The following is a 17081-nucleotide window of genomic DNA, read 5'->3' on the forward strand; positions in this document are numbered from 1 at the left end:
AATTCTGTGGGCTTACAAGTTTCTTTCCATACCACTTAAACATTATAAACCATTCATCCTTATTTCAATCACATAGTTATAAGTAACTAACCTGCTGCAGGCATAAATATTAACGGTAGGGTGTACAAGTTTTTTTAACAAAATCAATTGCTTTGATTTATAAAATATTATAATATAGCACAGAAAAAACTGAGATGAGCAGAAACAAGATACTTCGTCAAACCAAATTCTCCTCTCAAGCAAACTAAATAATGTTAAGGCACTGATGCAAATAATGGAACTAAGAAAAAACAGAACTTTATTAGATCCACTAGCAAAATGAGATCCAGGTTCTGGATGAAAACATTTAAGGAATTAGATGTCATTGAGATTTTACTTAATCATTCCATTGGGAGGAAATGGATAAAGAGGTGGTATGTGGATTGAGTACAATGTTCATCAAATAATTACAATGAGATGATTTTCAACTGTCATTGGCACAGTGGATTCACTATCTATTCTCTACCCAAAACATGTAGGCCAATAAGGAAAATGCATCATAAAACACACATTGTTAACAACATGTGATACTGTGAATTGATTGCAAGAGTTCTCAGTGCAAAAAAATCTTTCTCTTTTTTTACAGCCAATAATAAAGATATTCATTTTTTTAAAATGATGAAAGGACTCATTTCAAGATAAATAGAACCGCATAAGTTTTGTTCTCAAAGGCAGGAAATTGAGATCTGAGACAATAACGATCTTGCAACTCCTCAAATCTGTTCGAGCAGGTGTCCAAACTACAGGTCTTGTGGAGGTTCTGCTTCTGATTTCAAACCACCTCAGGGTTGCTTCACAGGAAAAGCCACTGATTAACGTTTCTTCCAAGTGAACTTCCTGCGCGCTCCCTCCTGACCAGGCTTCTTCCGCTCTCTCACACGAGGATCAGGAGTCAACAAGCCAGCTGCAAGAAGTTGAAATGAATGTGAATGCAAAAGGTTAACTTTTAACTTACAAAATTGTAGCTGGGGGTAAAACTATAATGTTCATTGGTTCAATTATAGTTATATTCTTAAATTAGTTATAAGTTTGAATTCTTGACGACAAAACAATTCTCCATAAGAAATTATTTCAATTATATATCAGTTGATACCAAAGCCAGGATTAAAATTTGCAACATATATAAGTTAATTCCTTTGTTTAAAAGTACAGAGTCATGTTGGTGGCAAAATAATTTATCTCCACGTCAGGAATAAGCTTTTATATTTTTTGTCAAATGGAGCTCCAACAATACAGCTTGTTTAGTATTTATGATATAAATAATTTGGCAAGGTCTATGGCAATATTTGCCTGAAACAGGTTACCATTATTTAAACAGCAATGCAATGCACCTTCAAACTTTAGATGCTACCAATAGAATCAGAAAAAAAGATAATAAAGAAATTGAAACTGATATTGGTTCGTGGTTGTTCATTTCTTTTCTTCAAGCTCTCACTTTACTCAACAAAGTAAATTTAGATATACCTGTTCAAAGAACACAGGATAAAGGAATCCTGCAGTGAAACACCTGTACTTTCCTGCTGGAGATTTAAAATTTGACCTTGATCTGAAAGGTGAAACTGAGTTATAAATTATTTTTGATGTTAAGCTGATATTCCAGTACCTTGCCTCATTGATTCCATTTCTTTCTCTGTGACGAAGCTAAGCAGAGCCCTTGACGTACCCAAACGAATAGCTCCTGCTTGTGAGGATACCCCGCCTGCGTGTACTGTGCAGTCCATATCATGCATCCCTAATCGGTCCAGGTACTGGAAAGGGAACATCAGCTGTTCTCTGAGAATTCACGGGAGAAAAAACAGTTTTCTTGCAATGTTATTCTTGGTGATAAAGGTGTTACAATGTGGTGCAAATGGTCAAAATGTGCAAAAATGCTCTGTGTAGATGTGCTCATTGATGGGGAGGGTTTTATCTGTGATTAACTGGGCCACATACATTACTTTCTGTAGGATTCTCAGTGACACAGCCAGTCAATACACTCTCCACTAAACATCTATAAAAACTTGTCAAAGTTTTAGATGTCATGCCAAATCTTCACAAACTTCTAAGGAAGTAGAGGTGTGCTGTGCCTTTAGTATAATTGCACTTAGGGCTGGGTCCAGGACAGATCCTCTGAACTGATAACGCCAAGGAATTTTAAGTTGCTTACCCTCCCCACCTCTGAGCCCCTGAAGGACCTCCAGTTTCCTCCTCCTGAAGTCAATAATCAGCTAATGGGCTTGTTGACATTGAGTGAGAGGTTGCTGTGACACTACAAAGCCAGATTTTCAATCTCCCTGCTGATTCATCACCATCCTTGTTTGATCTGGCCTACAACAGTAGTGTCATCAGCAAACCTAAATATGGCATTGGAACTCTGCTTAACCACACTGCCATAAGTAAAGCAAATAGAGCAGGGGGCTAAACACACAGCCTTGCGATGCATGAGGTACAAGAGGAAGGTGACTTTTAAAATGTAAATGGTGCACACACTAGATGTATGGAGCGTAAGGTCCCCTGTAGCACAGATTATAGTAATTTAGCTGTTCTCAAAACTGTACATCTAACATACAATACTTTCCAGGTAATATACTATTAACTGAAAGCTTGAATGCCATCTTTCAAGCTTAAAAAAATGTGAGTCAGAGGACTTAAGCAATGAATATCTTTTTTTTTGTTTTGTTATGATTGTTTTGATTATCCTGTGATTTAACACTATGGAATAATATCCTTGTGGTTGAGCGCTGAAGAAAAGATGCTCATGTTTCATCCATGAATGAATAGTTGTGGGAACTTATAATTCCAAGCTGGATTTCTTGGGGAAGACTAAAAGACTCTTGGATATGATAATTTCGGGGTAAATCTCATTTCTTCAGTATTCTTCAAACATTAACAAAAGATGGACTAAGAATTAGTTCCTTATCCCATGAACCACACCTCTTGGCATCTGAAGTCTTAAGCTGTTTTCAGTAACAAATGCACTTAAATCTATTTTTCATCACACAGAGCGTAAAATAATTTACATAGATTGAAAATATGTGAGAAAGTACAGAGAATTTTAAATCATTATATATATTTCACTCAGTAATATAATTACGAACCAAGCAATTTTTAAGTTAGTAAATGCAGTGATAAAAGTACTAACCGGCAATAATCCAGATTTATTTCCCTGTGCTACTGTACACCTAAAATAAATCTATTGCATTTTATTGATTGAAAATTATTCATTGTAACCAAAATGGTTTACACTTAAAAATAACACCACAAGACTAGTTGAGCCCCTGCCTCGCTGTGCCAAAGACCAGGGTTCAAACCCAACATGGGTGCTGTCATTGTAGTATTTGTACATTTTCCCTGTGACCACATGGGTTTCCTTCCACATCCCAAACCCCTGCAGGTTGATAGGTTAATTCATCATTGTAAATTGTTCCTAGTATACAGATGAGTATAGAAACTAAAAGATAGTCTAAAATGAGTAGTTGAAGGGTGGCCCTGGTGGGTTTCTGCACTTAAACTGACTCTAAACCACATGCTCTGAATTTTTCAAATCTTTTTATTCAACTTCATCCATGTAAGATTTACAATTTTGACTAACTCTTCAATTCTTCAGATTTGCAGAAGGATGTATTTGCATAATTTTATTTCAAAACAATAAGATGATTACCTTTCTTGTAGTGATGGAAAATACTGCAAATAATCCAGCCCATTCACTGTTATTTTGCCGCTTCCTCGGTCTCGAACTATAACTACTGCTTTTGCTGTTTTTCTTCGACCTAAAGTTAAGAAAAATAATGACTAACAACTGCATCGATCTTTTTAACAAATACTATATCTAAAAGAAAACACTTCTATAAACAGCTGCAAATTCACTCGTGTTTACTTATGAAGTAGATGAACTCTTTTGGTTTTTAACATTACAATGAAGTTTTCAAGAAAAGTTAACGGGGACAATATTCTTCAGTAAGAGGTTCCACAAATCACAACTCAATTCATGGTACAAATTTTACTACCTATCAAATTTTCAACGGTTTTTAAAGTGACAAGGATTTTTACTTCCCCTTTCCCTTTCTCCGTTCCTTCATTTAATCTTGGCTCACCTCCTCTTCAATCTTCCCACTGGAATTCTCCCTGAACCCATTCCTCCCCTCTAGTTTGTTCCTACCCATTACATCATTTCTTCCCTACCTTTTTAAAATATCCTTTTGCTACCATTTCCTACACTTCCACTTACCTCCTCTTCCATCACACCTATTTTCTGCTGCTTTTTCCTTTCACTTTTATCTTCCCTATTACTCCCCTTCCTGTATCATCTTGCTTCATTGCCTCTTCCTCCTCTCTCCCCTGCTTTGTTTGTATCTTTCATTGTCCTTTATTTCTTTCCACACACACGTCATTATCTAAATCACCAAGGCTATTCACACTGAAAGTACCACTTAGGTTAGATATCCAATATGTCATGCCCTGGGACATAGATGTAAAACTTGAGATACAATATTGAAGACTTCACTTCTATTAAACATCTTTTAAAGCCATGTTCATCGTCATCCTCTCCCAGAATCAGGTTTATTATCCCTAACATTTGCTGTGAAATTACAGTAAGTCCTACAAATAAATAAATAAAGCAAACTAGGAATAATAAGGTAGCGCTTAAAGGTTCATGGGCTGTTTAGAAATCTGATGATGGAGAGGAAGTAGTAAAGTTTGTAGCATCATTACACATCAAAAATCTTTAAACTGTTCAAATTGGATTATGGATTGGAAACATGACATCATAGATATTCAATCCCTTTGCTAACATTTCTGTAAAACTAGGGAATTGAACTGCGGTGTAAAATAAATTGCAGTACTTTCCACAACAGTGCACACATCTAAACATTCAGTCCTATCACATCAAGCATGGAAAAGTGACGTCAATTGACTTGCAAGATTTAATTGATGTCACAACTGCACAACTGGCAGAATATAGCATTAATGGCAAGACTCTTGGCAGTGTGGAGGATTAGAGGGATCCTGGGGTCCAAGTCCATAGGACACTCAAAGCTGCTACGTAGGTTGACTCTGTGGTTAAGAAGGCATACGGTGCATTAGGCTTCATCAATTGTGGGATTGAGTTTAAGAGCCGAGAGGTAATGTTGCAGCTATACAGAACCCTGGTCACACCCCACCAGCAGTACTGTGCTCATTTCTGGTCGCCTCACTACACGAAGGATGTGGAAACCAAAGAAAGGGTGCAGAGGAGATTTACAAGGATGTTGCCTGGATTGGGGAGCATGCTTTATGAGAATAGGTTGAGTGAACTCGGCCTTCTCTCCTTGGAGCGACAGAGGATGAGAGGTGACTTGATAGAGGTGTTCAAGATAATGAGAGGCATTGATTGTGTGGATAGTCAGAGGCTTTTCCCCAGAGCTGAAATGGCTAGCACAAGAGGGCATAGTTTTAAGGTGCTTGGAAGTAGGTACAGAGGAGATGTCAGGGGTAAGTTTCTTTACGCAGAGAGTGGTGAGTGCATGGAATGGGCTGCCAGTGGCAGAGGCGGAAACCATAGGGTCTTTTAAGAGACTCCTGGATGGCTATATGGAGCTTAGAAAAATAGAGGGCTATGGGTAAAGCCTAGGTAGTTCTAAGGTAGGGACATGCTCTGCACAGCTTTGTGGGCCGAAGGGCCTGTATTGTGCTGTAGGTTTTCTATGTTAACTGTTTTAGCTGTATTGGAGCAATGAGTAGAAAGCATATAGGAGATGTGGTCTCAGCTGAAGAAACAGTCATGCTGAAGCAATACTAGGAAGTATGCACTTTTATTTATTTTGCCACTTTCCTTTAATAGTTCTCCTCCAGCATTACACTGGCTCCATTAGTATTGCAATTGTGCATCTTCATGTCAAATTCTGCATTGGTATACTCAACTCCTATTTAACTGCAGTTCACATAAGCTATTGTGTAAAAAACTACTAATTCTGTTGTTCATCGTGTGCATAGACTTCGACAACGTGCAGTGAAAATTTCTTCCTAAACATAAAAACAAATGTTCCAGGTCTCCCACATAGCATGACTTTAGCACTTGTTTCCATATCAGAATTAATTTCAATTTCTATTCCGCTGCTTGAAGGATATAATGGCCAACCCACTGTTTTGTAAAAGAAATAATTGATAGATAAAGAAAGGTGAGCCTTTTTTTTTAATTTCCCAAGGCAAATCAGACATTTAATAAAGCAATTAAAAACTGCTTCAAAATTAGCTTTTGAATTGCAGAAAATATCTTTTAAAAGAGCACTTCCTCATCCATAACGGGCAAATGCCTTGCCCTTCACCTGCAGCTGAGCTGAACTGAAGCAATTTGAGTGGAAACACATTATAAAAATGCAAGCTCTTTCATATCAGGGATACAGTGTTTTGATGACCAATTTATTTTCAAAAAGTGAAAAGTCATTTTCTGGCCTGGAAATTCCACATGGTACAAAAGAAAGCATCAGCTATAAGCAGGATCCAGAGGCTAAACAACTGTCTTGTGATCCTATTACTACACCCCATGTTTCTATGAACTAGAATAGGTACTGTTTATCACGACTTTCTGATGTGCTGTCAGTGTTATGCTGACACAGACAGCAGTCAACATAAACAGAACATCTAACAAACAACAGGAAAATGAAGATATCTTGCTAAGCAGCCAAAAGGGATTTCAAGTGTCACTTCCAAAGGATGTTTGAAAGAGCTTAAAGAGTGAACAGTTGTTAGTGGCCCTCAAAACATTACCATTGTATGTAATGTTGACAGAGGGTGTTTCCTATGTTGGGGGGATGTCCAGATTTACAGGGCACAGCCTTTTAGAGCGAAGGTAAAGAGAAACATTTTTAGCCAGAGAGTGGTGAATTTGTGGAATGGTCTGCCACAGACAGCTACGTAGGTCAAGACTGTGGGTATATTTAAAGCGAAAGTTGATATTTTCCTAATTGGTCAGGGCATCAAAGGATACGGCGAGAAGGCAGCTGTATGGGGTTGAGTGGGATCTGGGATCAGGTAGGATGGAAAGGCAGAGCAGATTTGATGGGCTGAATGGCCTAATTCTGCTCCAATGTCTTATGGTCTAACATGTGGTCTGGACAAAGTAAATTTGTTACAAAGTTTAGGAGCTTCAAACTTACTGCAGAATACATTTTTATAAATCTTAATTAAAATTTTCAAAGGCACTATTATTTAATAAACACTTGGAATTTCATGAATATGACCCACTTTGATGGCTTAAAGCAACAATTTATATTTATGGTTAGGTCCGAAGAAAACGAGATGTGAATGAGGGTTTCAGCAGTAGATGCACCAGGTTTAGAGAGATGGGAAGCTGTGACAGATGTGGTAAGATGAGACATTACTGATAAGTACTAGTGGTGGTACATCCTAAAAATCAAACAGAACATTAAGATTTCATAGAGTCTAATTCAATCTCAGACACGCCACTGTTGGTACCAAGGTAATCATGTCAACATCTTGGGTCTCTCCAATATTCAGTTGGGAGAAATCTGCAATTTTCTAGTATAGCATATGAGACAAGTTGTCTGAGAGAGGAGGAGTTGCAAGGTAGAGTTGGGTGGTGCTGGTATACATATGGAAAGTAATGTTGTGTTTTTAGATATTGTCATTCAGTCTTAAAAGGGGTTCAAAATCAGATTCTTATAGGGCAGCAGAAGTAAAAGTGTGAGAGAAAGAACAAAAACCACCAGCTACCTTGTAGGTTGCATTGGGATAGCACTAATTGAGTTGTTGGGGTGCGGATGACAATGGAAAAGCACTGGGTGAGAATGGTCAGTCAACCATATTAACTCAATAGATTGTAAAGGAAGAGAGTACAGTTTACATCTAGCAAATTATGTAATGTGTCTTCATTAAACAAAAGATATTACCTCAAGCATTGGGCATTATGTTAGCATTTATGATTAATGCTACCATAAAATTGGTAACTGAATGTGATACTCAGCATACTTCAAGAACAAAACCTACTGCAAGATAGTTTATATTGTACATATTTTACCTATCAGCAGTCATACTCATGATGATGCAGCTGTGATCTGAAACCAATAAACTCAGTTATCATTTATTCAGTTTTCATCACATTGTGAAGTTGTGAGACTTTTAGACTGTATGGCTTAATTTTCATTACTGAAATGTCCAGAATCTGTGAACCATATGTATAACTGGAATATATAAGATGGCAAGTTCAGTGTACGAGACAAGGCACGTCATACAAATAGCTGGAAGTCAGCCAACTTTTTCACACAATCTTTCTTTCATTAGTGGCCGTCTGTTAACAAAAAAAAAAAAATCACATTCTTTAAGTATGTAACATAAGTAACACACATTTCAAATTTGGTTTTTGCTTAGCTGAAGAAAATGATCCATAGTTTGATTGAAAAGTAGTTTCTCTGGCAAGGTGCCAGTAATTGAGAACCCTAGAATGGCATTTACGTTTAAAACTAATTTTAGCAAAAAAATTACAGCATCAGGTTGATAACTCCTAAACATCACACAAGAATCTGACGAATAGAGAATTTATAAAATATTGTCTCCAAACTACAATTTTCTCTGGTACTAGCAAAAATAATAAAAATTAAACAAAATGTTTGGTATTAATCATGTCCCAGTAAAACATTCAGCACCATGCTAGTGAAAAGAATTTTACCACAAATCAAAAAAGTAATTAATGAGTGAATCCCACACTAGGATTTTGTTTCACCTTCTCCTTTGCTGAAAGCTATTCCATTCTCATCAAACTGTAAAGCTTCAACTTTCTGTTTCTTGGACTGATCTTCCACCTTTCTGCGAAATTTCAACACATATTCTTCCTTGATACTGCAATATGGCAAGGTCAGCATACGCTCCAGTAACTGAAGAAAGTGTATGTACTGTTTAAAGCATAAAAGAGAAGACTAATGTTACTTAATGATAGCCAAACATTTATTAAACCGGACAATTGACAATTAAACGCATTATCTTCAGCACAGTCCGAGACATAAAATGTCATAAGTTTGTCGCAGTAATTTCAAAATTGGAAATGGGCTGTGACTAGATCAGACATGGATTGGGAGAACAGTTGAACAATATGCATTAATATCCATAGAACCCATTTTTCAGTAAGGTAACAATGAAGTATTCACCAGGCAAGCTTTGATTATTCACCATTGTTAGAATAGAAGCTACATACTAGTTGAAAAATATCTCTTTCCATAGAGCTGAAACTCTCATATCACAGCAGACAGACTTAAATTGTGTAGGATGTTAATAGAAATTGGTGGTTTGGCACCAGCTATTGTAAACCAACAATTCAACTAAGAGAGATGTAATGCTTCCCTGGATTATACAATTAGAAAGACAGTAATAAGTAGAGGTTCTCATTGGGTTGTGCAAAACATTTAGAAGTCTTGAGCAGTAATTTATGTAAACTCCTTTTGTTTAAAATAAAATACTCCCATTACATGTTATTATACAAAGGTAGCTCTGTCTGTGAATTGAAGCTACAATACCTCAATGAACTCACTCAAGGCAAAGTTGTCAAAAAAGGTATGTCACCTGCAACTATCAATCAATTGATATATAATTATATTTAAAACTAGAAGAGTTAAAGCATAATTAATATAGTCCAGATAGGTAAGCTTTTTTACCAAATAAAATTCAAATTCTAATGTGCAGTCAGTAATCTATAATTAAAATATTGGCAATTTTACAAGATAATAAATTGTCTACAACTATGCAACAGAAAGAAGGAACTCAGGCGCATACAAAGCATATAATCAAGTGCACAGCAGTAAACATTTAATTATTTTTAAAAAAGCAGCCAATTCTTTGAGATTAACAGTCTACTAGCAAACCCCTGAATGGCTTTAAAAGTGACAGCAAAGGAAGGGAAAAAGACTATGCTTAGTTCTTCATTAGACTCCTTGCTAGTCAAGTGTAAAAATGGAATTAATCTAATTACAGGCCAAAGGTTTATTTATGTAGAATTTTTTACATGTTTGATTAACCAGCATACACATCTTGTACCAACAAAGAACTGTGTGTAAACATTCCATTCAAGCAAATGCTATTCTTTCACCACAGCAGAGGCTTTATCAAATGCAAGTTGTTATTTCATATAAGCCTGTCTTCTGATTCTAAATTCGATTTGTTTCAGAATGAAAAACAGGATCAGATTTTTTGATTTTTTTCCTCTTTATACTATTAGATTTTAGTTCAATTTATTTCCTCTGCAGTCCAAGTTTTGATGAGACAAGAAGGAAATGCAATGTTCGTCTGGCCATAGCTGCTTTTATTTACCAGCAACTTCACACATAGATTACAAGGTACTGATGTTTAAATTCCCAACCTACTCTAATAATACTGCCAGTCTCTTCCAACTTACTCAATTTGCTCCTGTTGCTCTTATTTCATTTATCTATCAAAATATTTCATTCCTATATCTTAGAACTCCACTTTTATTCTTCCTTAGTTGTAAAAATTCCAGTTATCATCTCAACACCTTACTTAATTTCTCACACTACTTCTTGCCATCAAATTATTCAATTTCTGTAAAACAATTTTAATTTTTCTTTAGACTGAAGTTCTTCTTACTTCCACACTCTAATAAATTTTCTCACATTCTTTTTCCCCAAGCACTAAGACAGTGCATGTTATTAGGATACATTTGAATGGGTGACAGTACCAATCCAGAAATGTAAATTCTTTGAAATAATTTAGAAGTGTGAGTAGGTTATTCATAGAACACTACAGCACAGTACAGACCCTTCGGCCCACAATGTTATGCCAACCTTTTAATCTATTCCAAGATCTTTCTAACATTCCCCCCATATAGTCCTCCATTATTCATTCATTTGTGTAACTACCTCAGAGTCTCTTAAATATCTCTAATGTATCTGCCTCTACCACCATCCCTGTTCCATGCACCCAGCAGTCTCTCTGTAAAAAAAAAGATTTACCTTCTTTTTAAATTTTCTTTTCATCACCTTAAAGTTATGCTCTTTCATATTAGCCATTTTTCTCTGGAAAAAAAGCTGGCTGTCCACTCTATCAATGCCTCTTATCATATTACACACCTCTATCAAGTCAAAGGGAAAAAAAACTTAAGCTCACTCAACCTTTTCTCATGAGACATCACTTCTAATCCAGGCAACATCCTGGTAAATCTGTGCCTCCTCTCTTAAGCTTCTACATCCTTCCTACAATGAGGTGACCAGAACAGAACACAATACTCCAAACACGAGGAATTCTGCAGATGCTGGAAATTCAAGGAACACACATCAAAGTTGCTGGTGAACGCAGCAGGCCAGGCAGCATCTCTAGGAAGAGGTACAGTCGACATTTCCGGCCGAGGCCCTTCGTCAGGACTCCAAATGTGGTCTCACTAGAGTTTAATACAGCTGCAACATTACATCATGGCTCTTGAACTCAATCACCTAACGAATGAAGGCCAACATGCAATATACCTCCTTAATCATCCTGTCAACTTGCATGACAATTCTGAGGAACCCAATGCACGTGGACCAAAGGATTCTATGTTCCTCCATACTGCTAAGAATTATGATATTAAACCCGTACTTCACCTTGGTTCGACATGCCAAAATTTATCACTTTTCTGACCTGAACTCCATCTGCCCTTTCTCAGACAAGAGAAAATTTGCAGATGTTGGAAATTCAAGCAACATAACAGAAAATGCTGGAGGAACCCAGCAGGCCAGCCAGCACCTATGGAAAAAAGTAGTTGATGTTTTTTCCATAGATGCTGCCTGCCCTGCTGAGTTCCTCCAGCATGTTGTGTGTGTTGCCCCTTCTCAGCCCAGCTTTTCGTCTTATCAATGTCCAGTTATAACTTATGATAACCTTCTACACTATCCACAACACCACCAACCATTGCGCCATCTGCAAACTTTCTAACCTACCCTTCCACTTCCTCATCCAGGTTATTTATAAAAATCACCAAGAACAGGAGTCCCAGTACAGATCCCTGTATCACCGACCTCGCGGTAGAATATGCTTCATCTACTACCACCCTCTGCCTTCTGTGGGCAAGTCATTTCTGAATCCCTGTATAAATTCAACTATGCACTTCATCAGAATTGATTTTACCAAGTGTCCATTTGCAGACATTCTCAAGCAAAGGTACTAATTGGAGTCAAATTTGTACAGCATAGAAAGAGACCCAACTTGTCCATGCTAACTAAGGTGCCACTTCATTTGCCCATTTTTGGCCCACATCTTTCTAAGCCATGTACTTATCCAATTGTCCATGAATTTTGAATAGAAATGTAGGTTCTGGCTTCTGGTTGATCTGGAAGAAAGTTTGTCAGTCTAAGTACTGCCCTGACAAAGAGCAGCTAACTCACACAGACAAGAAACGCCCCTTCTTTATAGCTCAATATTGCTTTGTGTGACAAATTTACGCCCTGGAAGGAATGAAACAACTGTTTAACTCATGAACATCTTCTTCAGCAAGAAATACCTGAAAAGCTGATGATTAACATAAAGCAACACACACAAAATGCTGGAGGAATGCAGTAGCTGAGGCAGTGTCTATGGAAGAGAGTAAGCAGTTGATGCTGTCAGCCAAGTCCCTGCATGAGGACTGGAGGGAAGGTTTAAACTTCTACAGAGTAGGCATCTCTCAATGAGACTTCGCAGTAGTAGTATCGCAAACGTGAGAAAATCTGCAGATGCTAAAAATCTAAAGCAATTGCTTTGGACTTCCAGCATCTGCAGATTTTCTTGTGCTTGTGATTAACATAAAAAGAGACATGTTGAATTTTATCAGTGGTTGAAGGGGGTGGAGTTGGAGGTGGGGTGGGGAAAGGTGAAATCTGTATTTGTCTTTCAATCCCAAAGGCAGATATAGTAGCTTTGGATAAGTTTATCACGGTAGGTAAAAGGAAATTAAAAAACCTAACAAAACTAAATGTGAAGAACAGGAATTCTGCAGATGCTGGAAATTCAAGCAACACACATCAAAGTTGCTGGTGAACGCAGCAGGACAGGCAGCATCTCTAGGAAGAAGTACAGTCGACGTTTCAGGCTGAGACCCTTCGTCAGGACTAACTGAAGGAACAGTTAGTAAGAGATTTGAAAGTTGGAGGGGGAGGGGGAGATCCAAAATGATAGGAGAAGACAGGAGGGGGAGGGATGGAGCTAAGAGCTGGACAGGTGATTGGCAATGGGGATATGAGAGGATCATGGGACAGGAGGTCCGGGGAGAAAGACAAGGGTGGGGGGGAACCCAGAGGATGGGCAAGGGGTATAGTCAGAGGGACAGAGGGAGAAAAAGGAGAGTGAGAGAAAGAATGTGTGTATAAAAATAAATAACGGATGGGGTACGAGGGGGAGGTGGGGCATTAGCGGAAGTTAGAGAAGTCAATGTTCATGCCATCAGGTTGGAGGCTACCCAGACGGAATATAAGGTGTTGTTCCTCCAACCTAAATGTGTATGGAGTACAACCAGGAAGAACAATTCCAATTTCAAAGAATGTGATTCCTCTTCAAACAAAAAGGGAAAAGGCAACAGAACTTGAAAGCTTTGTTTACAGCAAGTTCTTAGTGAACCTAAATAATCTTCTGATAGCTTATCTATTAATACAGACTTTAGAAAAAGGAGAAATGTAAATAATTTCAAGCAGCATCAAGTATTTGTACATTAAATCAAAAGTGTACGGTGAATTGGAAAGTGAAGTGTATTGGGTATCATGCATTAAGAAAGTGAACCAATAGCAATTATTAAACTCTGACACTTTCATACAGATAGAATTCCTGAGAAGAATAATGTGCTATGTAATCATATTGTATAAATATACAAAGTTTCTTAACATTTGAAAGAAATTAAGTGAAAATATGCTTCATATTCTCTTACGAAAAACAAGTCAATTATGGACGGTCTTAACAAGAAAACCTGCCCAAACTTGATTCCTGTCTTCAATTTGGAATATTTTTAGTTTTTAGCTGCAGGCAAAATTGTTGTTTCAATGTCTGATCCCAAAAAAAGTTCAATCTGATCTTCTAGTAAAGTTTACTGCAAGTAATGGGTATTGTTTCATGCAACAATGCAGAAACTCACCTAATTATGAAGTTATACTGCTCTAAAATTTATACTTTGAAAAAGGATCTAAATAGACTCATTAAATAGAATTAGATCATAGTAGGCATACAAGTTTGTAAATGTTCCAAGTAAACATTTGGAATACTATGGATTGCTTCATCAGAAATTACCAATTAGGAAAAACATAAAGCTCAAAGGCATGTACATAAATTCTGTAAATTTGTCTACTTAAGGGGTGGTTAGAAATCTTCCCAGGTACCAAAAGAGGATACATTCCATTTACTTTATTTAAATTACATACACAAGATAAAGCTGATATTAGTTTATAAGTCAAAATCCTGCCAGACTGTCACAATATGTACTTTTTATTAACTCATGTCCCTAACCTTAAAAACGTCTTTAAAAATAAAATCAAAAGAAAGCATTTCTGCTTCATACTAGAAAGGTCAAAGTTTCCTGAGTAATATGCAACATGTAAAAGATTGTTTACTTACATCGTGGTCAGAAATTTGTTCAAGCAATATCTCTGCCAGCTCTTCCTTTGTCAACCATCTGCTTCCAACTAAGTTTCTACACGAAGGGGAAAAATATTGTGTAACTCTGTGAAATCTAAAGACAATCTTACCCAGGTTTTCTCTACATGAACATTGATATTAGTGGGTTGTCACACAATAGCATAAGATTTTAATCAAAAGGAATTACACTTGTTCAACGACTGATAAAAAATATATAACTTTGTCTACTGGATGAAATGAAATAAAAACATCAAATCTTTAAATATTCAGCAAGTTAAGCTACATCTGAAGAGGGGGAAGCAATTAATATTTTAGGACAGGGAATTGTTAAAGATAAGACAAGATTTGACTTGAAGAAAGGTGTTGTGGCTGCATGATGTAGGCTAGCAAGAAGCAGGTAAAAAGGTAGAATAGGTTAAATTGATGAAAACAATCGGTAACAAACAACTAAATCTTTAAGTTAATATAAATGTGGATTATTTATCTGAAATTACCAAGGTTAAAAGGTAAAATAGGCAAAATATGTTAATTATTTGATACTATAGGGCCCAATGTTGAATCCAAAAGGCTGTTCTGTGCTTTGTAATAAAGTACTAAAGTATATATTAACAACTAGCATGGAAACTGAATTCTAAAATACCTTGAACACACCATTCATTAAAAATATACATCTTGGCTCAATGCTTTTTTAAAAATATAACATGACTTAAATCAAGTCCCTAAGGAGGTAAAGACATTACAAAGTACATAACAATCTTGTAGATTTCAGAGCAAAGCATCTTCAAAGAAACAAAATTATCTGATAATTTGCAAACGTTGAGTAGCTCATGTCACTTCTGAAGACATCACTCTTGCTGCAATCTCCATTTCCAGGAAAACACCAGATGGCATTGTTGTGCAGTATAGGATCAATGTAGCAGCAAATTAAATTACAACATCAGCGTCAATGATTCATTACTAAGCACAGCAGGTAATACAGTTGCCTAGCTGGGATAAACAACAATAAAGCCCTAATATTCATGGGAGCATGGGCACTTAGAAGCATGGTCAATTTTTCAACAAACCCTTATTTGAACAACTACAGTAAAAAAAATACAAAATTTACACATCAAGTCTAATATAGTACAAAATTACAGACCAGATGTAGAAAGGTTTATATATACTGTTATTAGTCAGGAATCTGTTAAAATGATGATTTATAGTTTCCCAAAAATAAAGTAGTGCAGATACTAAAAATGTGAAATAAAAGTTTTAAAAAATGTTCAGCAGGCCAGGCAGCATCTGAGTAGTTAACTACATCATTAGTTGATGTACAAATGAGTTGATAATTATATAAATTCTGTAGAAACTAATTCTCTTAATCTTTGAAGTACAAATTTGCTAACCCATCATGGGGCAAATTCTTCACAAGTTGAAAGGAGGAGTATTTAAACAAACCGTCATTTACTAAGTTCGCAAAAATCCAAAGGGTTCTTTGAAAGTTGCTGTAGCGACAAATGTTTTTATTCCTTAACAGCTATATATGTTGGTAAAAACTCTTAATTACACATTTATAAAAGAAGTCTGTAGGAAGCAATTTATATAAGACGGTAGATAGATTTATCAGGATAATAATTTATTGTTTATAAAGATGCATCTAATCTTTCTCATGCAGTAAGTACATTATAAAATACTATTGAACAAAAAAGATAAAGCAGAACACTGAAAGATTAGAATTTTACAATAATGCACAACCCAGCTCTTGCACAAGCTACCTGACTGCAAAGTAAGAACAAGCCGATGATGTTGTTAAAGAGTTAAGAAATCTACCAAAGGATAAAAAAACAGTTCAGGAAACAGGCAGGTGACTAGCAACACAGTATGAAGCACAGCAGTCATAAACAAATATTAAACATGTCAAACTGTTCATTAGGATTATCTACTGCTATTTGCTACACTGAAGAATAAAAAAAAAGGATTTAGGCAGGGAATAAAAGCATTATCAAACAAGAAGCTTATGGCATTTCTATCTTGCACCAGGAAACAAAAAGTCAGGAAAAGCAGTGAATTTTCTCAAAAATAAAACTATTCCAGAAGTATTTTCTGCTGTGTTTTCTTCATTCAAAAGTAAACCAGGTTATTCTAATGCAAGCTGATGAAAATCCAAGGGAAAATTCTCAAACAATTTGATCTGATATAATCAATGATTACAAACCAGCAAACTTAAATTCCATTAATCATAATTAAGCATATGTTTCTAATGTCTTAGCTACCAAATTATATAGTCGGTTCTGGAAGTACACTTGTATCCTTTCCGCAGCACAGCCGTTTGCTGTTCTACTAGGAGCCTGTTAAAGACAATACTGGGGTTCAAAGTTTACTCATTTTAGTAGAACACTTAGCTTATATTATGGCACATTTCATCCAGCAATAAGGCTAATTTCTGTAGGGAGAGAATTGAAAGTAGAGAATTATGCTGGATTTGTACCGAAATTCTAGCCTCTATTATTTAA

At 36.4% G+C, this 17081-nt stretch overlaps 1 protein-coding gene across 2 annotated transcripts in view; it reads right to left on the reverse strand.

Annotated features, from left to right (window-relative positions):
• Window positions 1–272: 272 nt before the first annotated feature.
• The window catches only part of mrps9 (mitochondrial ribosomal protein S9), a 61581-nt gene continuing 44772 nt past the window's right edge, over window positions 273–17081 (reverse strand). For both annotated transcript variants that reach the window (XM_072263219.1, XM_072263218.1), the window contains 5 exons: window positions 14569–14644; window positions 8738–8906; window positions 3680–3788; window positions 1643–1812; window positions 273–943 (listed from right to left, as the gene is read on the reverse strand). In XM_072263219.1, coding sequence (XP_072119320.1) covers window positions 852–943; window positions 1643–1812; window positions 3680–3788; window positions 8738–8906; window positions 14569–14644 — 616 coding nt within the window. In that variant the 3' untranslated portion in view covers window positions 273–851. The remainder of the gene's footprint in view (window positions 944–1642; window positions 1813–3679; window positions 3789–8737; window positions 8907–14568; window positions 14645–17081) is intronic.

Source organism: Mobula birostris, chromosome 7 (genome assembly GCF_030028105.1).
Source record: "Mobula birostris isolate sMobBir1 chromosome 7, sMobBir1.hap1, whole genome shotgun sequence".
Taxonomy (NCBI): domain Eukaryota; kingdom Metazoa; phylum Chordata; class Chondrichthyes; order Myliobatiformes; family Myliobatidae; genus Mobula; species Mobula birostris.